Genomic DNA, 16,078 nt, shown 5'->3' on the forward strand with positions numbered 1-16,078 from the left:
GAGTGGTTGAATTGGTCTAATAACAATGTGCTATTATGGTTGAGTCAGTACTTTGTTTTTATTGTATGTTATCTTAAAGATGTTGCAGGAAGACCTAGACAGATCAGCTGCAATAAGCAAAGACCTTGGGGCTCGTGTGTCCCAGTGCAGTCTAAATGGGTTGGCAGACTTCCTGTACAGGTGAGATTCACCAGCTTTAGAAGATGTTATATGATAACACATAAGAGCTGTTTTATTGAAGGCTTTACAGTATTGAAGTATTGGATATTGGGGTGCAAATTATTGTGGCACATGTGTTTTTGTTACAAATAATTTTCTTGATGAGGTGATTTATTCCCATCAAGATTGGATTTTTCCTCAGTGTTTTCAGTGTGAGACCAAGATAAATCATCAAAAGATTCCAGGGGTGCTAATTGTGTAGGGCTGTATAATGGTATAACATGATTTGTACCACAACAAACACACCAACAATTATTCATCAGCATGTATGTGATCTGGAAAAAGGGGTATTGATATGAAATCATTAGGTAATTTAAAAGAATTCCTCCTGATTATTGCAGACCTACGATACAAAATTATACTATACTACATTAGAGGTGTATATGGTGTTCCTATTCAGAATTTTTTTCCCCGCTTTTTTCTGACCCCAAAAACAGCAGCAGTAACAGCAGCTAGAAAACGTAATTCCAGGGAATTACCAGTGCATGACAATGTAAAACCTATGATGTAAAATATAGTGTTAAAACAGCTAACTTAGCTAATGTTGGCTAGCAGTCATGCTAACTATGTTAACCATGTTACTTAGCTAATGTTTGCTAGCAGTTATGCTAACAATGCTATACAGATTAGGGGTTGTAACCGGAGGGTTGTCGGTTTGAACCCCGACCAGTAGGCACGGCTGAAGTACCCTTGAGTAAGGCACCTAGCTCCTCACCGCACCCGAGCGTAGCTGTAGCAGACAGCTCACTGCGTCGGGATTAGTGTGTGCTTCACCTCACTATGTGTTCACTGTGTGCTGATCGGTCACTAATTCACAGATTGGGATAAATACAGAGACCAAATTTCCCTCACTGATCAAAAGAGTATAATACTTATGTTAACAATATTAACTATGCTAACCATGTCACTTATTTAATGTTTGCTAGCAGTTATGCTATACTAACCATGTTACTTAGCTAGGTTGCTAGGCTGTTGCTAGTGTATTTGACATGGTTGCTAGGCTGTTGCTAGGGTAATTGTGGTGGTTGCTATGCTGGTTGCTAGGTTAATCATGTTGGTTGCTATGTTGGTTGCTAGGTTGTCATTGTGGAAGAGGTTGATAGGTTGTTGCTAGGGTACTTGAGGTGGTTGCTAGGCTGTTGCTAGATTAGTTGTTGTCGTTGCTGTGCTAGTTGCTAGGTAATCTCATTTGTTGAGTAACTATAGCAACCGCCACAACTACCTTAGCAACACCTTAGCAATCATCTTAATGACCCTAGCAACAACCTAGCAACCACCACTATAATGTCAGCCTAGCAACCACCATAGCAACCAACATGATTACCCTAGCAACCGTCATAGCAAATGCTTTATTTTGCATAGCAACCACCATATGTCCCCTAGCAACAACTTAGCAACCATCTGAATTATATAACAACAACCTAGCAACCACTACTATGTCAACCTAGCAACCACCATAGCAACCAACATGATTACCCTAGTGACCAGCATAACAACCACTTTATTTGGCATAGCAACCATTATATGTACCCTAGCAACACTATAGTAACTATATCGGCATTATTTGTTTTTACTCTGTATAATATTTTACATAATATTTTTTGCATTTTCATGCACTAGTAATTCCTTGGGAATTGCATTTCTAGTTACTATCATGATGTCATAATGGCCAATGTTAAAGCCTGTGTTGCAGGTTAAACACCACTGTTGATTAATGGGTACATAAAGCACTCAATATATGTATATCATTTTAAAAATGTCTCCAAATGGTGTTAAAAGCCAGTTTTTGTTGTTTTTAGCATTAGCGGGTTTTTTGTACGCAATTCCGGTGATGACGTCACTTTGGGGACTACTTGATCTGCGCTTCATTCATTTCAATGCATTTCAATGGACATCGCGGTTACACTTTCAACATAAAGTTTGTATATTTACACTTCGAATTTCGTCACAGCATTTATATCACAGCTACCCTATGATCTACCAATGGTAATAACGGTGCCTGATATCAATTTAGTATTTTTTCTGAATTTCGGGAGGTCTCATTTTTTGAGGGTATATGTTTTACATTCATTCCTATGGGAAACGGTCGCGGTTACACTTTCAACATAAAGTTTGTATATTTACACTTCGAATTTCGTCACAGCATTTATATCACAGCTACCCTATGATCTACCAATGGTAATAACGGTGCCTGATATCAATTTAGTAATTTTTCTGAATTTCGGGAGGTCTCGTTTTGGTGGGTATGTTTTACATTCATTCCTATGGGAAACGGTCGCGGTTACACTTCCAACATAAAGTTTGTATATTTACACTTCGAATTTCGTTACAGCATTTATATGACAACGACCCTATGGTCTAACAAAGATAACAATGTCTTCCGATTTTATAATGCAATTTTCTGAATTTGAGAGGCCTCGTTATGAGGCTACATAATGCACCTATTCAGTTCAATGTATTATGCTTATAACATTACGACACTTTTTTTGTTACTGTCAGTGAACAGCACCGAATGAAAGTCAACATTCTTTATATCTAGTGATAGTGATCATGTCGTTAGTTCAGATAAGTAGGCTACCACTTAGTCAGAAGATCAGAATATGAAGCATCATGATGGCTAGCTGGGCTAACTTTTTAGTCCCACCTGTGAGCCACCCCAGTTAGATAACTTAGCTTCTAGCCGCCGCCGATTAGGCTGGTCGTGTCTTCAGCATGAATATTTTCGATAACTACTGCTCGTGATTGATTGCCATTGACATCGTCAGGGTACGGCTTACCAAAGAGGGAGATAATATGGGCAAGTCGCAGTTTTGCAGGTGCTTGTGTGGGCTGTGCCGTCCCGATGGAAACTGTGGTGGAGAGCTGCAGTAACTAGGGAAGTGAGTGCATTTCGGCCGCTGGTCGAGGAGCTCCCCTGTGACCAGCATAATGACATGATCTATCTAGCTATCTATCTGTCTATATACATATCTAGGCTATCTATAGCCTATCTATTTATCTATAATCTGCGCTATCTACTGCTGAACAATCCCTTACTCGTCTCTCTTTACTCCTCTCTCGTTACTCTCAAGGTTCTCAAGGTGGGCTTTGGTCTGTAGTCTCCCCAAGGTGACATAATGCAATGCATTGTGGGGGAAAGGAGAATCACTTCAAATGCTGTGAAATAGTACCTGCTTTTTCGTATTATATTCCGTTTTGTGATACCCAACAACATCAAATACAATGGATAACAGTTGAAATGTTTTTTATCAACAAGCAAATTGTGCAAATTCATTGGAAAATGAACCCTGCAACACGGCCTTTAAGTCTTTAATTACAGTGCATGAAAATGCACTGTACTGTTCTTCCTAGGCAACAACAACAACTTTTTCTTATTACAGTGCATGAAAAAGCACTGTACTGTTCTTCCTAGGCAACTTCTTATTATTATTACAGTGCATGACATTTTTTTTTAAATCCCCATAGACTTAACATTGCCGATTATGACATCATAATACGGCCATTAAGCAATTAGAATCCTATGGCAGGTGTTCAGGTCACCTGCAGCCACTTTTTCCGTACGCAATTTTTCTTGAACAGTTTAACTTAGAAACTTCATTCAAACTTTGTAACGTAGGTCTTCAAACAGATCAGGTTGGTATGTCTTTTGAAACTTTTATACTTTTTAAACTATTAAAGAAAAACTTTTTAAAAATCCCCATAGACTTAACATTGCCGATTATGACATCATAATACGGCCATTAAGCAATTAGAATCCTATGGCAGGTGTTCAGGCCACCTGCAGCCTCAGGCTTTAAGCATACAATCTGGGTCAATTAAGACTACACATCCTATTCAACTGTTTCCCCAAAACTGTTTCAAAATAAAAGTCCTCACTACAATAATCCACTGTTAAACAATGTAACCCATTAAACTACTGAACTTTTTATATTTAACTTTTAAACTGTCTACTTTTAAACTATCATTAAACTATCTATCTATTAAACTAGCTGTCTATCAACAACTTTTAAACTATCTACATTCAACTTTTAAACTTTTAAACTATACACATTCAACTTTTAAGCAGTCTACTTTTAAACTATTATTAAACTATCTATTAAACTAGCTGTCTATCAACAACTTTTAACTTGTCATCAACTATGTCAACACTTGTCATCAACTATGACTCCTACCCACTGTAGCTAGTTAGCATGGTTAACATAGTTAGCATGTTAGCATTGCTAACATTGTTAACATTTTTAGCAAAACTGGTAAAAATGATTAGCTAGGTTAGCTAAGCCACGTGGTTAGCATAGTTAGCATGTTAACATGCTAGTTAGCATAACAACTAAAAATTATTAGCTAGGTTAGCTAAGTCACATGGTTATTATAGTTAGCATGTTAGCATTCTTAATTTTTTAGCACAACTACTATAAATTATTAGCTAAGTTAGCTAAGTCTCATAGTTAACATTGTTAGCATAGTTAACAGCATTAACATTATTAGCATTTTTTTTAAAAAACTGCTGGAAAACATTAGCTAAATTAACTAAGTTAACATTATTAACTTGGTTAGCATTATTATCTTTGTTAACATAGTTAACATAACTGCTAGCAAACATTAGAGCCATTCCAACTGTCAGTTATCGTCAACTATCTACCTAAATAATTTAACCATTCAAACTATCCACCTATTTAACTGTTCAGTCATTCCAACTATATTAAACCTCATCTACCTAGCAACCAATATAGTTTGTTTTTACTCTGTATGATATTTTACCTCATATTTTTGCATTTTCATGCACTGTATTTCCTTCAGGAAATGCTTTTCTAGTTTTAAATAGTTTTTAATTTATAGTGTAAAAAGTATAAAAGTTACAAATATGAGAAGTCATTGCAACCTGGTCCATTTGAAGAACAACCTTACCAAGTTTGAACAAAGGTTCTAGGTTAAACGGTTGAAGAGAAATTGTGTGCAGAAAAAGCGGTCAGCGGAATAATAATAAAATCCTGTCAATGCTGTCATATCAAATTGGAATTTTGACTCATTGACCTGAGACTGAGAGTCATGACTGGGATTTAGTGTGATGTCAGAGGCAGCCAGATTTGGATTCAAAATGTCTAGGTATTTTAGGGAGTTCATATTACTTCAAGGTTCATAGGGCATTTGGAGGAAAAACAGCCCCAAAGCAACACTGACCCTCCATCATATTTAACAGTAGGCATCAGCATCTTTCTATGTTCACCAAACAACCCTTGAGTGTTTGTTGCCAAAAAGCTCAATTTTCATTTCATTTGTAGTTAAATGCCTTCTAAATAATGTATTAGCATGGAGGTTGAATCTGATGTTTTTTGGAGATTTGGTGACTTCAAGTTGCTACTTTTTTACTCTCCAACTGTGATCCTTATGGATATTTTTGCCTCACTATCTCACCATCCTCCTCACTATCTCACCATCCTCCGCACTGTGCATCACTGACAAGACTAAAGTATTGTGAACTTTGAAAGTGTACAGAGAGGTACACACAAGACCTGTTTCTGAAGAAAGCACATTGTTTGACTTTGTGTTCCAGTAATGTCAAATCAGTGGGCATGTTCGACTTCTAGTGTTGTGCAGATCTGGCTGAATGGCATGTTTGTAATGTAAGATTTAGCCAGATCTGCACATCACTGCATGATTGAACGCGCCCACTGATTTGAGTTTGGAAATTGGACTAATTTAACATGATTTTTTATTTTCTATTTTATTTTTTTACTTTTCTTTTGTTCATTTGTTTGTTGTGTGTCTTGTATGTCTTGGTGTCACGGGTAGGCTGGCAACTACGACGCTACATCCGGCTTCTTTTGTGTTTTGTTATTTTTTAAATGTATTTGTCATGTCTTGATGTCACGGGTACGCTGGCGATTATGTCGCTCATTCCGGCATCTTTTGTCTTTTTATTATGTGTCTTGTACGTGGAATGCTTTGGGTTGCACTCTGTGCGTGTTAACTGTGCTATAAAAATTAAACTGACTTGACTTGACTTGACTACCGCAACCCAGGTTGTTTTAACTCCGGATTTTTCCTTTAAGGAGGTTTGTAACACAGAATTAGTTAATATTGCATGATTTCTACAGTGCAAAGTTTAAAGTGTAGAGTCCACTGCTTAAACACATTCAAGCCTTCGCAAGTCAGCTGATGCTTGGAACAAGAAACATGAAAACTAACAGTTTAACACTTAATATCATCTGATCCTCCTTGAATGCCTAGAAATTGTGGCTAACATTTCTCTGTGGCTGATATGTTTATTTGATATATTATTTCTGGTCCTTAATTAATAATCTCCTATAAATGTTTCTATAGCTTCCAGAGGAAAGTTGAAATGTTCCTTGAACCTCTTGTGTGGGAATTTGGAGAAGATGGAAATGGATACATTTCTACAATCATTGCTCTGGTCAACTGCTGTCCATCTTTTAGGTTTGTTGGTGTGCTTTGCATGGTCAGATGTTTATGAACATATACATTTGGAGACAATGGTGTGGACTAAATGTGGATGGGTAGAATTACTGCATTGAAGTACCATTATGTTTTGATCTGAAACAAGCAAGCTAACTGCATAAAAGGCTTATAAACACCATAAACATTAGCACTGACAAATGCTTGCTGATATGCTATGATATGCCTATGAAAACACTAAGTGTCAAATTGTTTCATAGGGCTCTAATTTCAATCCGCAGCATGCACTATGAACAGGCTTCCATGCTGCAGAAACCACACAGTGAAAATAAGTGGTGATTGCAATATTTGTATATTTATTGCTTAACTCATTGAATGCCAAGCTGTTTTCGGAAGCTTTGTCCTAGAGTGCCAGCAATCTAGACCATTGTTGATGATTTTTGTACAGCCACAGCATATTCTGTGTTATAGCTATGAACACATACAATGGCTCGTTTAAAAGGTGAGGCTCTCAGTGGGTGCAAACCGTGTATTTCTACACGCCTCTGTTCCTGAGAAATCCCAAGCTAAACAGTGGCTAGTTTTCATCAAAATCACTGTTTTTTTTTCTAGAAATGGAGATATAACGTCTTTCATGAAGTGATCAGCGAGACCTGGCGAGACTGCCACCTAGTGATAGACCCACGAAAATGGCCTGGTTTTGAGATGACGTGCATGCGTCACTGATTCGACCCAAAGCGGCAATCGAGTTATGATAAAATGTCCAGATAAAATGTCCAGATTGTGCGTTTTCATGAGTTTTCGATCGTCATATATTTAATTTCCATTCATCACAGAGTTCCCAAAATCACATATAAGGTGTGTTAGAGTGTCTAGTTTCGTAATTTAAAAAAAAGCTAAAAACTTAATATTACGTTTTTGGCACTCAACGCATGGGAAGGAAAAACGTAATATTACGTTTTTGGCACTCAATGAGTTAACAAATAGCATTTTTGAACATTTAGGGCCCGAGGATTGTATCATATTCCCCCAGTGATAATTATAGTGCATGCACAGTAAAACAAGGGGTAAGATGTGATCAAAGGTACAAAGTGGGCAGAGTCAGGTGTCAGGAACTAGTGAAAAGTTTGGTTAAAGCCGACCAATAGCATTGTTGAGCATTACAATACCATTAAAGTGAATGTGCTAGACGCAATTACAGTAGTTTGTTTATTGCAATATTGCTGTGGGCTTGGATTTTATCCTTTGTTTAACCAGGGTAGTCACATTGAGACAGAAATCTCTTCCAAATGAGCCCAGGCCAAGAAAGGTAGCACCTAATAAGAAGGAAAACAAAACATACAACACAAATTTTCAATTTGTTTTCAATTATAGAGCGCCAAAACATTACACATGTCTCATGACGTTTCAGAGTGTTAAAACATTCAGAGAGAGGAAAAACTCCCTCGAATTGGAGATACATATAGGAAGAAACCTCGAGCAGATCTACGACTCAAGGGCCTGATCCATCTTCCTAGGGTCAGTTACAGGGCAGTAAGGTCTGTGTACATGATAAATGAAAGGTTAGTTAGGTGTAGAGAATAGAACATGGTGTTTAAAGCCACCTGAGGTATATGTTACAAAGAGGTAGGATGGTTACATATCCAGTATGATAATGCATGAATCCTATTTAGTGTCAGAAAGTTCAAATAGTCCAGTGTAGGGAATGAATTGTCCACAGGGATTAGGAGTTGTCGTAGGGCAAGTAGTGGGTCACTAGGCTGTGCGGGCCAGGAGTCCGGGTAAGGGGACAGCAACAGGCGGTGGTAGGGCAGTCATAGGGATGGGACTTCAGGTGCGATTAGGGCCAAACACAAGGATGGCTGATGGCTGGTAATGGTTTACATCACAAGTGAGATAAGGGGGGGAAAAGAGACATATAGAGTGGGTTAGTATTGTTAGTATTCATTAGTCATGATGGTAATCATGATGGTTAGTATTTCAATGGTACTATATAGTGTTATACTAGAGAGAAAAGGCAAGAGAAGGAGAGTAGAGAGAGGGGGGGGAGAAGAGGGATTGAACGGCAAGACAGAGAGAAGAGGTAGGAGGGACAGTTGAGCGAGAGGGAGGGAAGAAGAGAGAAGATGGGTTGTACGGCGTGACGCATGAAAAGTCCATGACAGCGCTATACTATAGCAGCATAACTAAGGCGTGGTGAGGGGTAGTCAGCACCAGCGCAGGTATGGTCAGTGACCACCATCGCACGCATGACTGGGGTGCCAGCCACACGACGACACAGCAGGGTGGTCCATTCCAAAAAACCCTGAGGTGGTTAAAGTTCCACACTGCACCATACCTAACTATGGGAAGCACTAAAGAGGTATGTTTTAAGTTTAGACTTAAAAATAGGGAGGGTGTCTGCTAATCGAATTGAGGGAGGGAGATTATTAAAACACAATTAAAAGTACAAATAGGAAACAGAATAAAGAAAATATAGCAAAATGTAAAAGCATTCACAGTGACAGTGAAGTTAGAAAATTTTCAATACAACATTTAAAATCATTGAATTCAACTTCAGCTTTCCCATCCTGATTTACTGCTGATCCGTAATATGCCACCTCAAAAACGTAGGTATAAGAATTGAGACTTGACGTGAGATCCGAGTGGTGACACCACTCACGTTCAAATTGATAAATTCCATGCTTTCCAGCAGCATGAAAGAAGATTTGCTCTTGGGGTCCCCCTACAGTTGAGAAGGGCAATAATAAATGAACTAAGTGTGCGTCTTTTTCAACAAACTATGAGCATAATTCCTATACAATATAGAGGGAATGCACCGACAGCAGTCTGTAGAAAGAGAGCTCCGAAGTAGCCTGTCTATTTGTACTCTACAGCCTATAGCATAGCAGCTCTTTTCCATTTCGATGCCTGCTCAGAGTGTTGCAGGTGCCGTTCGCCCTATTAAGAATTTATGTGCCATCAAAATGTTTTTGGAAACATAATTTTAAGGTAAAAAAGCCTTTAATGTAGCAGGCTAAAACGGCCCTAATCTAGTAGGTTTTTCTGAGAAGGAAATCAGAAACTTGCTTTTAAATTTGATTTGCATAGGCTTGTTTAAGCTGTGTTAGTTTGTGCGTCATACAAATTAGAGCCTGTTGTGTTGCTGATTTTGTTTTTATTGCCTCCTGAAAGTGATGAGTAAAATGAGTTTTTGGTCAGACATAGATGAAAAGCTTGAAAGTGTAGCCCTCATACTGTTTGCTGTTCCTAATCCACATTTTCAACACTTTGTCTCCAAGTTGTCTCCAGACTATAAACTGCCATGATGTTTGAGTAAAAGTTATGTCCGGCCAGTGAGGATAGACTAAACCGTATCTTAAATGTGATTGAGTATATGTATGGTAATGCATTTATTGCATTTGTGACCCTTTTTGCTGAATTGTGCTAATTATGGCATTTACTTTTATCTAGATTTAACCAAGTAAATGATGACGCACACTTGACTTACAGGGTGTCTGTTTTGTTTTGCTTGTCTGTACTATGTGACCCTGTGTGTGTGTTTACTTCTCTGTGTGTATGTGTGTATTTAAATGTTTTGGTTTGTTTGTGTGTGTGTGTGTGTGTGTGTGTGTGTGTGTGTGTGTGTGTGTGTGTGTGTGTGTGTGTGTGTGTGTGTGTGTCCATACACAGGAGATTTGTGCAACAGTGTCAGCGTTGTGAATCTGCTGCTAGTGCAGACTCTGCTCACAGAGCCAATGCTTCCCTGGATAGAGTCATGAACCTTGGAGTGAGACTTTTAAGTGACAGACTTTTTGAAAATATAAGGGTAAGTGATTATGATATGCTACAAAAATATTGCCTGAGTAAATTAGATCATTAGCAACTTTGTAAAACAGCTTAAAAGATACTCAGGTCAAACAACAACCTAGGGTCTATTGTTGGAGGATAAGAAGTGTACATTTTCATTTGGGACCAAAATAACAATGATAGGTGTAGTTTTGAATAAAACTAGAATATGCATTTAATATGGAATAATATGCAACTGAATTGCATATATCAGAGCCTTATGGAATAATATGCAACTGAATTGCATATATCAGAGCCTTTGGGGGCAGCTTAACTACGTCAAATGAAATGGCTCTTTTAAGCCATTAACTAGGCAATAACTCTGGACAGGGGCGGAGCTACGTGGTGGCCAGGGGGGGCCACGGCCACCACTGGTCAAAGCTTGGCCACCCTGCTGGCCCCCCCAGCTCCGTTCAGTGAAAAGTAAAAAAGAAAAGAAAAAAGAATTGCTGCCATTTTCGACGGCACTTTGCCAACACTTTGCAAAGCAGGGACTGAACCAATTACTGCACTCTATCTACGACCATTGGCCTAGTCAGGAAGTGTAGCCCATGGTTGTGATCAAATCGTGAGTAGGCTAGGCCTAGTGCAGCAGCAGCAGCAGCAGCGGGACAATTCAAGTCATCTGTTAAAAACACTTGACAGTAGACTAGGCTACTACTTAACCTCAGTAACAACAGGTGAGTTGATGATGAGTTGGAACATTAATGCTAATAAGATGTTAGAATGTGTCACAAATCATAGCCAAGTGAGCTGCGTTGGGCTGTCCTTAGTCTGACATTGAAGTGTGGGGCTGATCAGAAATAATCGGATGCCTGCGGTAACGCTGTTACAAAAATAGGCTAATAGGGCCTAGGCTAGGCTACTTTATATAAAAAACATAATTTGCTGACTGCGTGTGGTTCTTGCCATAGCTGGTCAGGCAGAGGCTGCTTTGCCTGAGTTCTTTGTTAGCCTACATTGCTCCAGAACTGTTCATCGCAGTGAGATGAAACTTGAATTGCGTGACAGAGCAGAAGTGGGGCTTTCCAACGAGACTAAACTCTTGCCTGTGCGATCAAGTATGAAAATAAAAAAATAAAAAATCATGAAATTAAATCAAATTGATTCATATTTATAGTTTACCTGCGCACCCATTACTCTCCTTTGAATTACTCGCGAACCCGTGATCGCATAGATATGGCAAGCATATCAGAAGAAAGAGGAGACACAGGGCTATCTATTGGTACCAAGTATATCGATGCTTCTGGGCTATAAAAACAGACAACGAGACTGCAAAATAACATCATGTACAAAAACCAACTCTCGTTTGAATTAGGCCCTACTCACGAACCCGTGATCGGATAGATATGCCACGCATGTCAGATGAAAGAGGAGATACAGAGCTATCATTTGATACCAAGTACATCCTTCTGTGTTATAAAACAGACGAAATGACATCAAAATAATAACTTCATATAGCTCCACTTACCCCACGGTTTTGTGTGTTGTAGTAGCAAGGCATGTTCATAATCCAACGCCATCATGTGTTTCTCTATGGCAAAGTATGTTCATAATGCGGTTTTGAGATCCCAGCAAATTCCTGCATGGCATCCAATTCGAGACTCACATTGCATCCCAATTTATTCGACAAAGAAACACCTTTTTGCCTTCACTTTGTTCATGACAATGCAGTAAAAAGTTGTTTTAGAATCATCAACACAGAACACGCAAACTCGGGTTCAGTCAGGTCAGATCAGTTCGTGTCACAGATATGGAGCGCAGAAAGGGCATTTTTCATTACTAAATAAAACAAATGGCATTTATTTCTGTAAGGCGCACACCACATGTCTGTAAATTGCTCAGCCCCAAAGCCCCCCTCCACCATGGTTCTTATATTGCCAGATTCAGGACTGCCCTACACATACATGAAAGTCATGTCCAGCTGACAGAGATACATTTCAAAATAAGAATGGTATAATATGCTTTTTGTCTTTGTATAATTTTAAAAATCAAAATTAAATCAATGCAAGTATCAATATGAATTGGTGGCAGATCTGGGTAGCCTAGACTGTTCTGAAAAAAATATAGCATGTGTAAATGGCACTTACAATGACCAGGATAAATGCTTATAACTAAAGGTAGTGGAAAAGCCCTTAAAACAGTCTAGGGTTCTAAGGGTTAATTTCTTAATTCAGAGCCATGTTACTTACAGCCAAGTACTTAGAGTGGATATCAGAAAGAAATATAGTTTGGCCATCAGTATAAGATTAAATATCTGAATACAATATTTGTAGTATTTATTATTGTTCTTTAACATCATTTGAATAAGACTGATTAAGTAAGGTGCATTATCATAATGTACTTTTTTATAGCATTGGCTTATGGAAAATGATTTGGAGTGGACAACAAACTGACCTGTGTATCAGTGTTGGCTTTACACAATGTATTACCATTATTAAAATAGGCTATCCTAATCTTCAAAACTTTTTCAGTAGTTTTCAAATAGTAGTTTTGATTCCCAAGTGCCACCTCAATAAAAAGTCTGGACCCAGCTGGCCCCCCCTATAAAATAATCCTGGCTACGCCCCTGACTCTGGAGGCCATGATAGGCCATGCATGACTCAACTCTGGCCTTGTTACTTAATATTTTTAACCATTAGGGGATTTATTATTACGCATCTGCTTTTTTCTGCCATGAAAGTGGTTGGGCAGCAAATACTACAAATCAGACAAAAAGTGAAAGTAAAAGTTAGAAACTGAACCAGAAACTGGTCCCTAAACACTTCACAGTACCCAAAATTTGAGGTACAGCACCCATAGGTTAGAATTAGCATATCATTTGGCTAATATCTACGTTAAGCTAAGCGGTTTTCCGGTCCATGAAGTAGAACCAATATTATTGTCAATTTAAAAACATGTATTTTTTTACCATTACCGGAATGTGTCAAAGACGTTGCGAAAATATAATAGCGGGGGAAAACTCACAAAACATCGTTTTATTATTATTTTTGACCAACAAACCAACCAGGAAGTAAACTGAAATGACCATGGGACGTTTGTAGGGAAGTCATTTCCTGTCCAGGGGTGGGTGTCACTCCCTGATGTGAGTCGTTACTGGATGTGAGGCGTGCATGTTCAGATTGATAGGTTGATAGGTAGCTATCTATAATTGTTATTGTAGGTCCATTTTTATTAGATTTATATTACAGAAGTCTCTCGTTATCAGGTTCTTGTAGGCTACTTCAGCCTCTAATCTAGAACTGACATCAGAGATCATGCCGTGAAAATGTGATGCCTAACGCTAAATAAGAAATTACTGCTATGTAGGCTAATGTACCTATGTCATTATTCTGTGGCTAACAGCAACATTCGTAGTCGCAAAGTTGCAAAGTGATGCATGCGCAACTCACATTCGGTAGCGACTCACATCGGGGAGTGACAATGGGTAGATTAACTAGATCAGCAACAGCGCCATCTATCCATAGACCGTAATTCACCCAATGGCTGGAGTTCTACGGGTTAAATGCAGTTATTTACTCAATCCCAAAGAAAATACATATCTGTTTAACCTGGCACCATCAGCACAGCCTCTGAAACAACAATCACAAATCCCACAAACTGTATAAAATGTGGTACAAAATAAGCAAACACAACATGCTTGGACCAAGTTAATTGTTGTTTTGCAGCCTATTTAATTATTGATCTGTCTCTGATGGAACTCCCATTCCCAATTTCTTTCACTTACTGTACCAACTTGTGAGTTATACCTCTACCCTACTGTATTCAGGCTAGATAATATGGACCCTAACCCCCTTCAAAATACCAGAATATAACATATATCAAAAGCATATATTTGCACACTATCTATTATATTATGTTAACAATTACCACCAACATGGTTGTGTGGCAATAAAGTATATTTATCTATCTATCTATCTATCTATCTATTTATATATATGATATTGCTTGATAGATAGCTTCTGAAAAAGACTTAATTTGTTTTTATTATCTCCTCCTAACACACATGCTCAATATGGTACTTCAATAAATTCAGTTTCCAATTATTTTTCTTTTTCTCTGTCACCATCTGAAGCCTTTCTTCGACAAACTGGTGAAAAAGAAGTGGCTGAATAATCCAAGTGTGTTTGAGCCAATAGAGACGAGTATCAGAGAGCACTTCAGGGGCTTCAGCAGGATGGCCAGTCCACCTTACCAGGCACTGTGCTCACCGTTATTCATCATATTTCATATTTACACTACACACACTGCAGTCATAAAATTCACCACCATTTAATTTACATTTTTAAAGATGAATATATTTAATTCATATTTAATTTTAAAGATGAATATATTTAATTCATATTTTTAAACTGTACCTTCAATGTCTGTGTTTATGAACTTGCTGTAGCTCCTTGTGGGTGATGTGCACAGGCAAGTGATGGTAGAGTATCTTCGTGCTCTAATGCGTGGAAGGATCATCTGCACATCACAGAAGATGAGACATAAAATGGCAGGTCGACTGCATGATGAAGGAAAACAACTTAAAATGGTCTTCGAAGATCTGGTTAGTAAACTTGTCACTGGGTAGTGTTACAGCGTGCATTTCCAAGGCAGAGCAAAATAGATCTACACATTTCAACATATAATTGTGTCAAGAACTGGGTCAAAAAGCAGGGCTACATAGACCCTCAAAAAGTTGTATTATTATTATTATTATTATTATTATTATTATTATTATTATTGTTAAGGCAGCAAAGCTTAGATTAGATTAGATTCAGCTTTGTCATTGTGCATTGTTGCTGTCCGCAACCCGTGACATTTCGGAATCCAACAAAGCACTGACATGTGGTGCGTTTATCAAATGTACACATCTGATGTGTGTGCTATTTGTTTTTGCATGTTTTCTACATAGGAAGCACTTGCTCACTTCCTGTTTGGTGTGGCGTTTTACACCGATGGTAGTCACTAGATGGTACTACATGATAAATGTGTAGGGTACAATAATACGCTTCCAAGTTATTAGTTTATGACATACATTTTGTGATATGCAGTGCAATACAGATAACAGTTGACTAGTTATCCTAAAAAACTGCTTCAAATCTACCCACTGGGTGACCCCCATCCCCTTATGTTCGTCTTAGGAAGGCCCAGAAACCTAAATGTACCAAATGTGAAGCAAATCTGATGAAATGGCTAGAAATGGTAGAGGTAAAACCTGTGAAATAGCCGTTCTATCTGTTGCCAGATGGTGGCGCTATGTCAGTCATGCATTATGGGCATGTGAATATTATCATTACCATAATAATCTGTGAAGGGTGAAGTTTCAGCCAATACATTCTGACATTATGTAGGATTTTGTGTTATTTAGCAAGATACTTAAATTTATTGTGTCACCATTTTGATACATTTCAACATCAACATCTTGACATCATGTTCTCTAATTACCACATGATTCTGATATACCACCTGGGAGAAGTGTGTCAAATATGATCATGTGCCACTAACGTAATTGATATTTTATCTGTTGTCAGATGGTGGCACTATGCCAAATATTAGGGGTGTAAAGATTTACCGATACGTATCGGTATCCGTTTGTAACGTGTAAGATACGGCTACATCGATACGTGAAGCCCCG

At 38.3% G+C, this 16,078-nt stretch overlaps 1 protein-coding gene across 7 annotated transcripts in view; it reads left to right on the top strand.

The window, feature by feature from the left end:
- exoc3l2b (exocyst complex component 3-like 2b) overlaps nucleotides 1–16,078 on the top strand; it is a 227,356-nt gene that overhangs the window by 168,890 nt on the left and 42,388 nt on the right. For all 7 annotated transcript variants that reach the window (XM_076281811.1, XM_076281810.1, XM_076281807.1 and 4 more), the window contains 5 exons: nucleotides 80–180; nucleotides 6,541–6,654; nucleotides 10,306–10,441; nucleotides 14,537–14,659; nucleotides 14,852–15,007. In XM_076281811.1, the coding sequence (XP_076137926.1) occupies nucleotides 80–180; nucleotides 6,541–6,654; nucleotides 10,306–10,441; nucleotides 14,537–14,659; nucleotides 14,852–15,007 (630 nt within the window). The remainder of the gene's footprint in view (nucleotides 1–79; nucleotides 181–6,540; nucleotides 6,655–10,305; nucleotides 10,442–14,536; nucleotides 14,660–14,851; nucleotides 15,008–16,078) is intronic.

The sequence above is a fragment of the Alosa pseudoharengus genome, unplaced genomic scaffold (assembly GCF_046254945.1).
Source record: "Alosa pseudoharengus isolate Yale_2024_CS ecotype anadromous, Long Island Sound unplaced genomic scaffold, YU_APseudo_1.1 YU_APseudo_1.1_scf_13, whole genome shotgun sequence".
In the NCBI taxonomy this organism is placed as follows: domain Eukaryota; kingdom Metazoa; phylum Chordata; class Actinopteri; order Clupeiformes; family Clupeidae; genus Alosa; species Alosa pseudoharengus.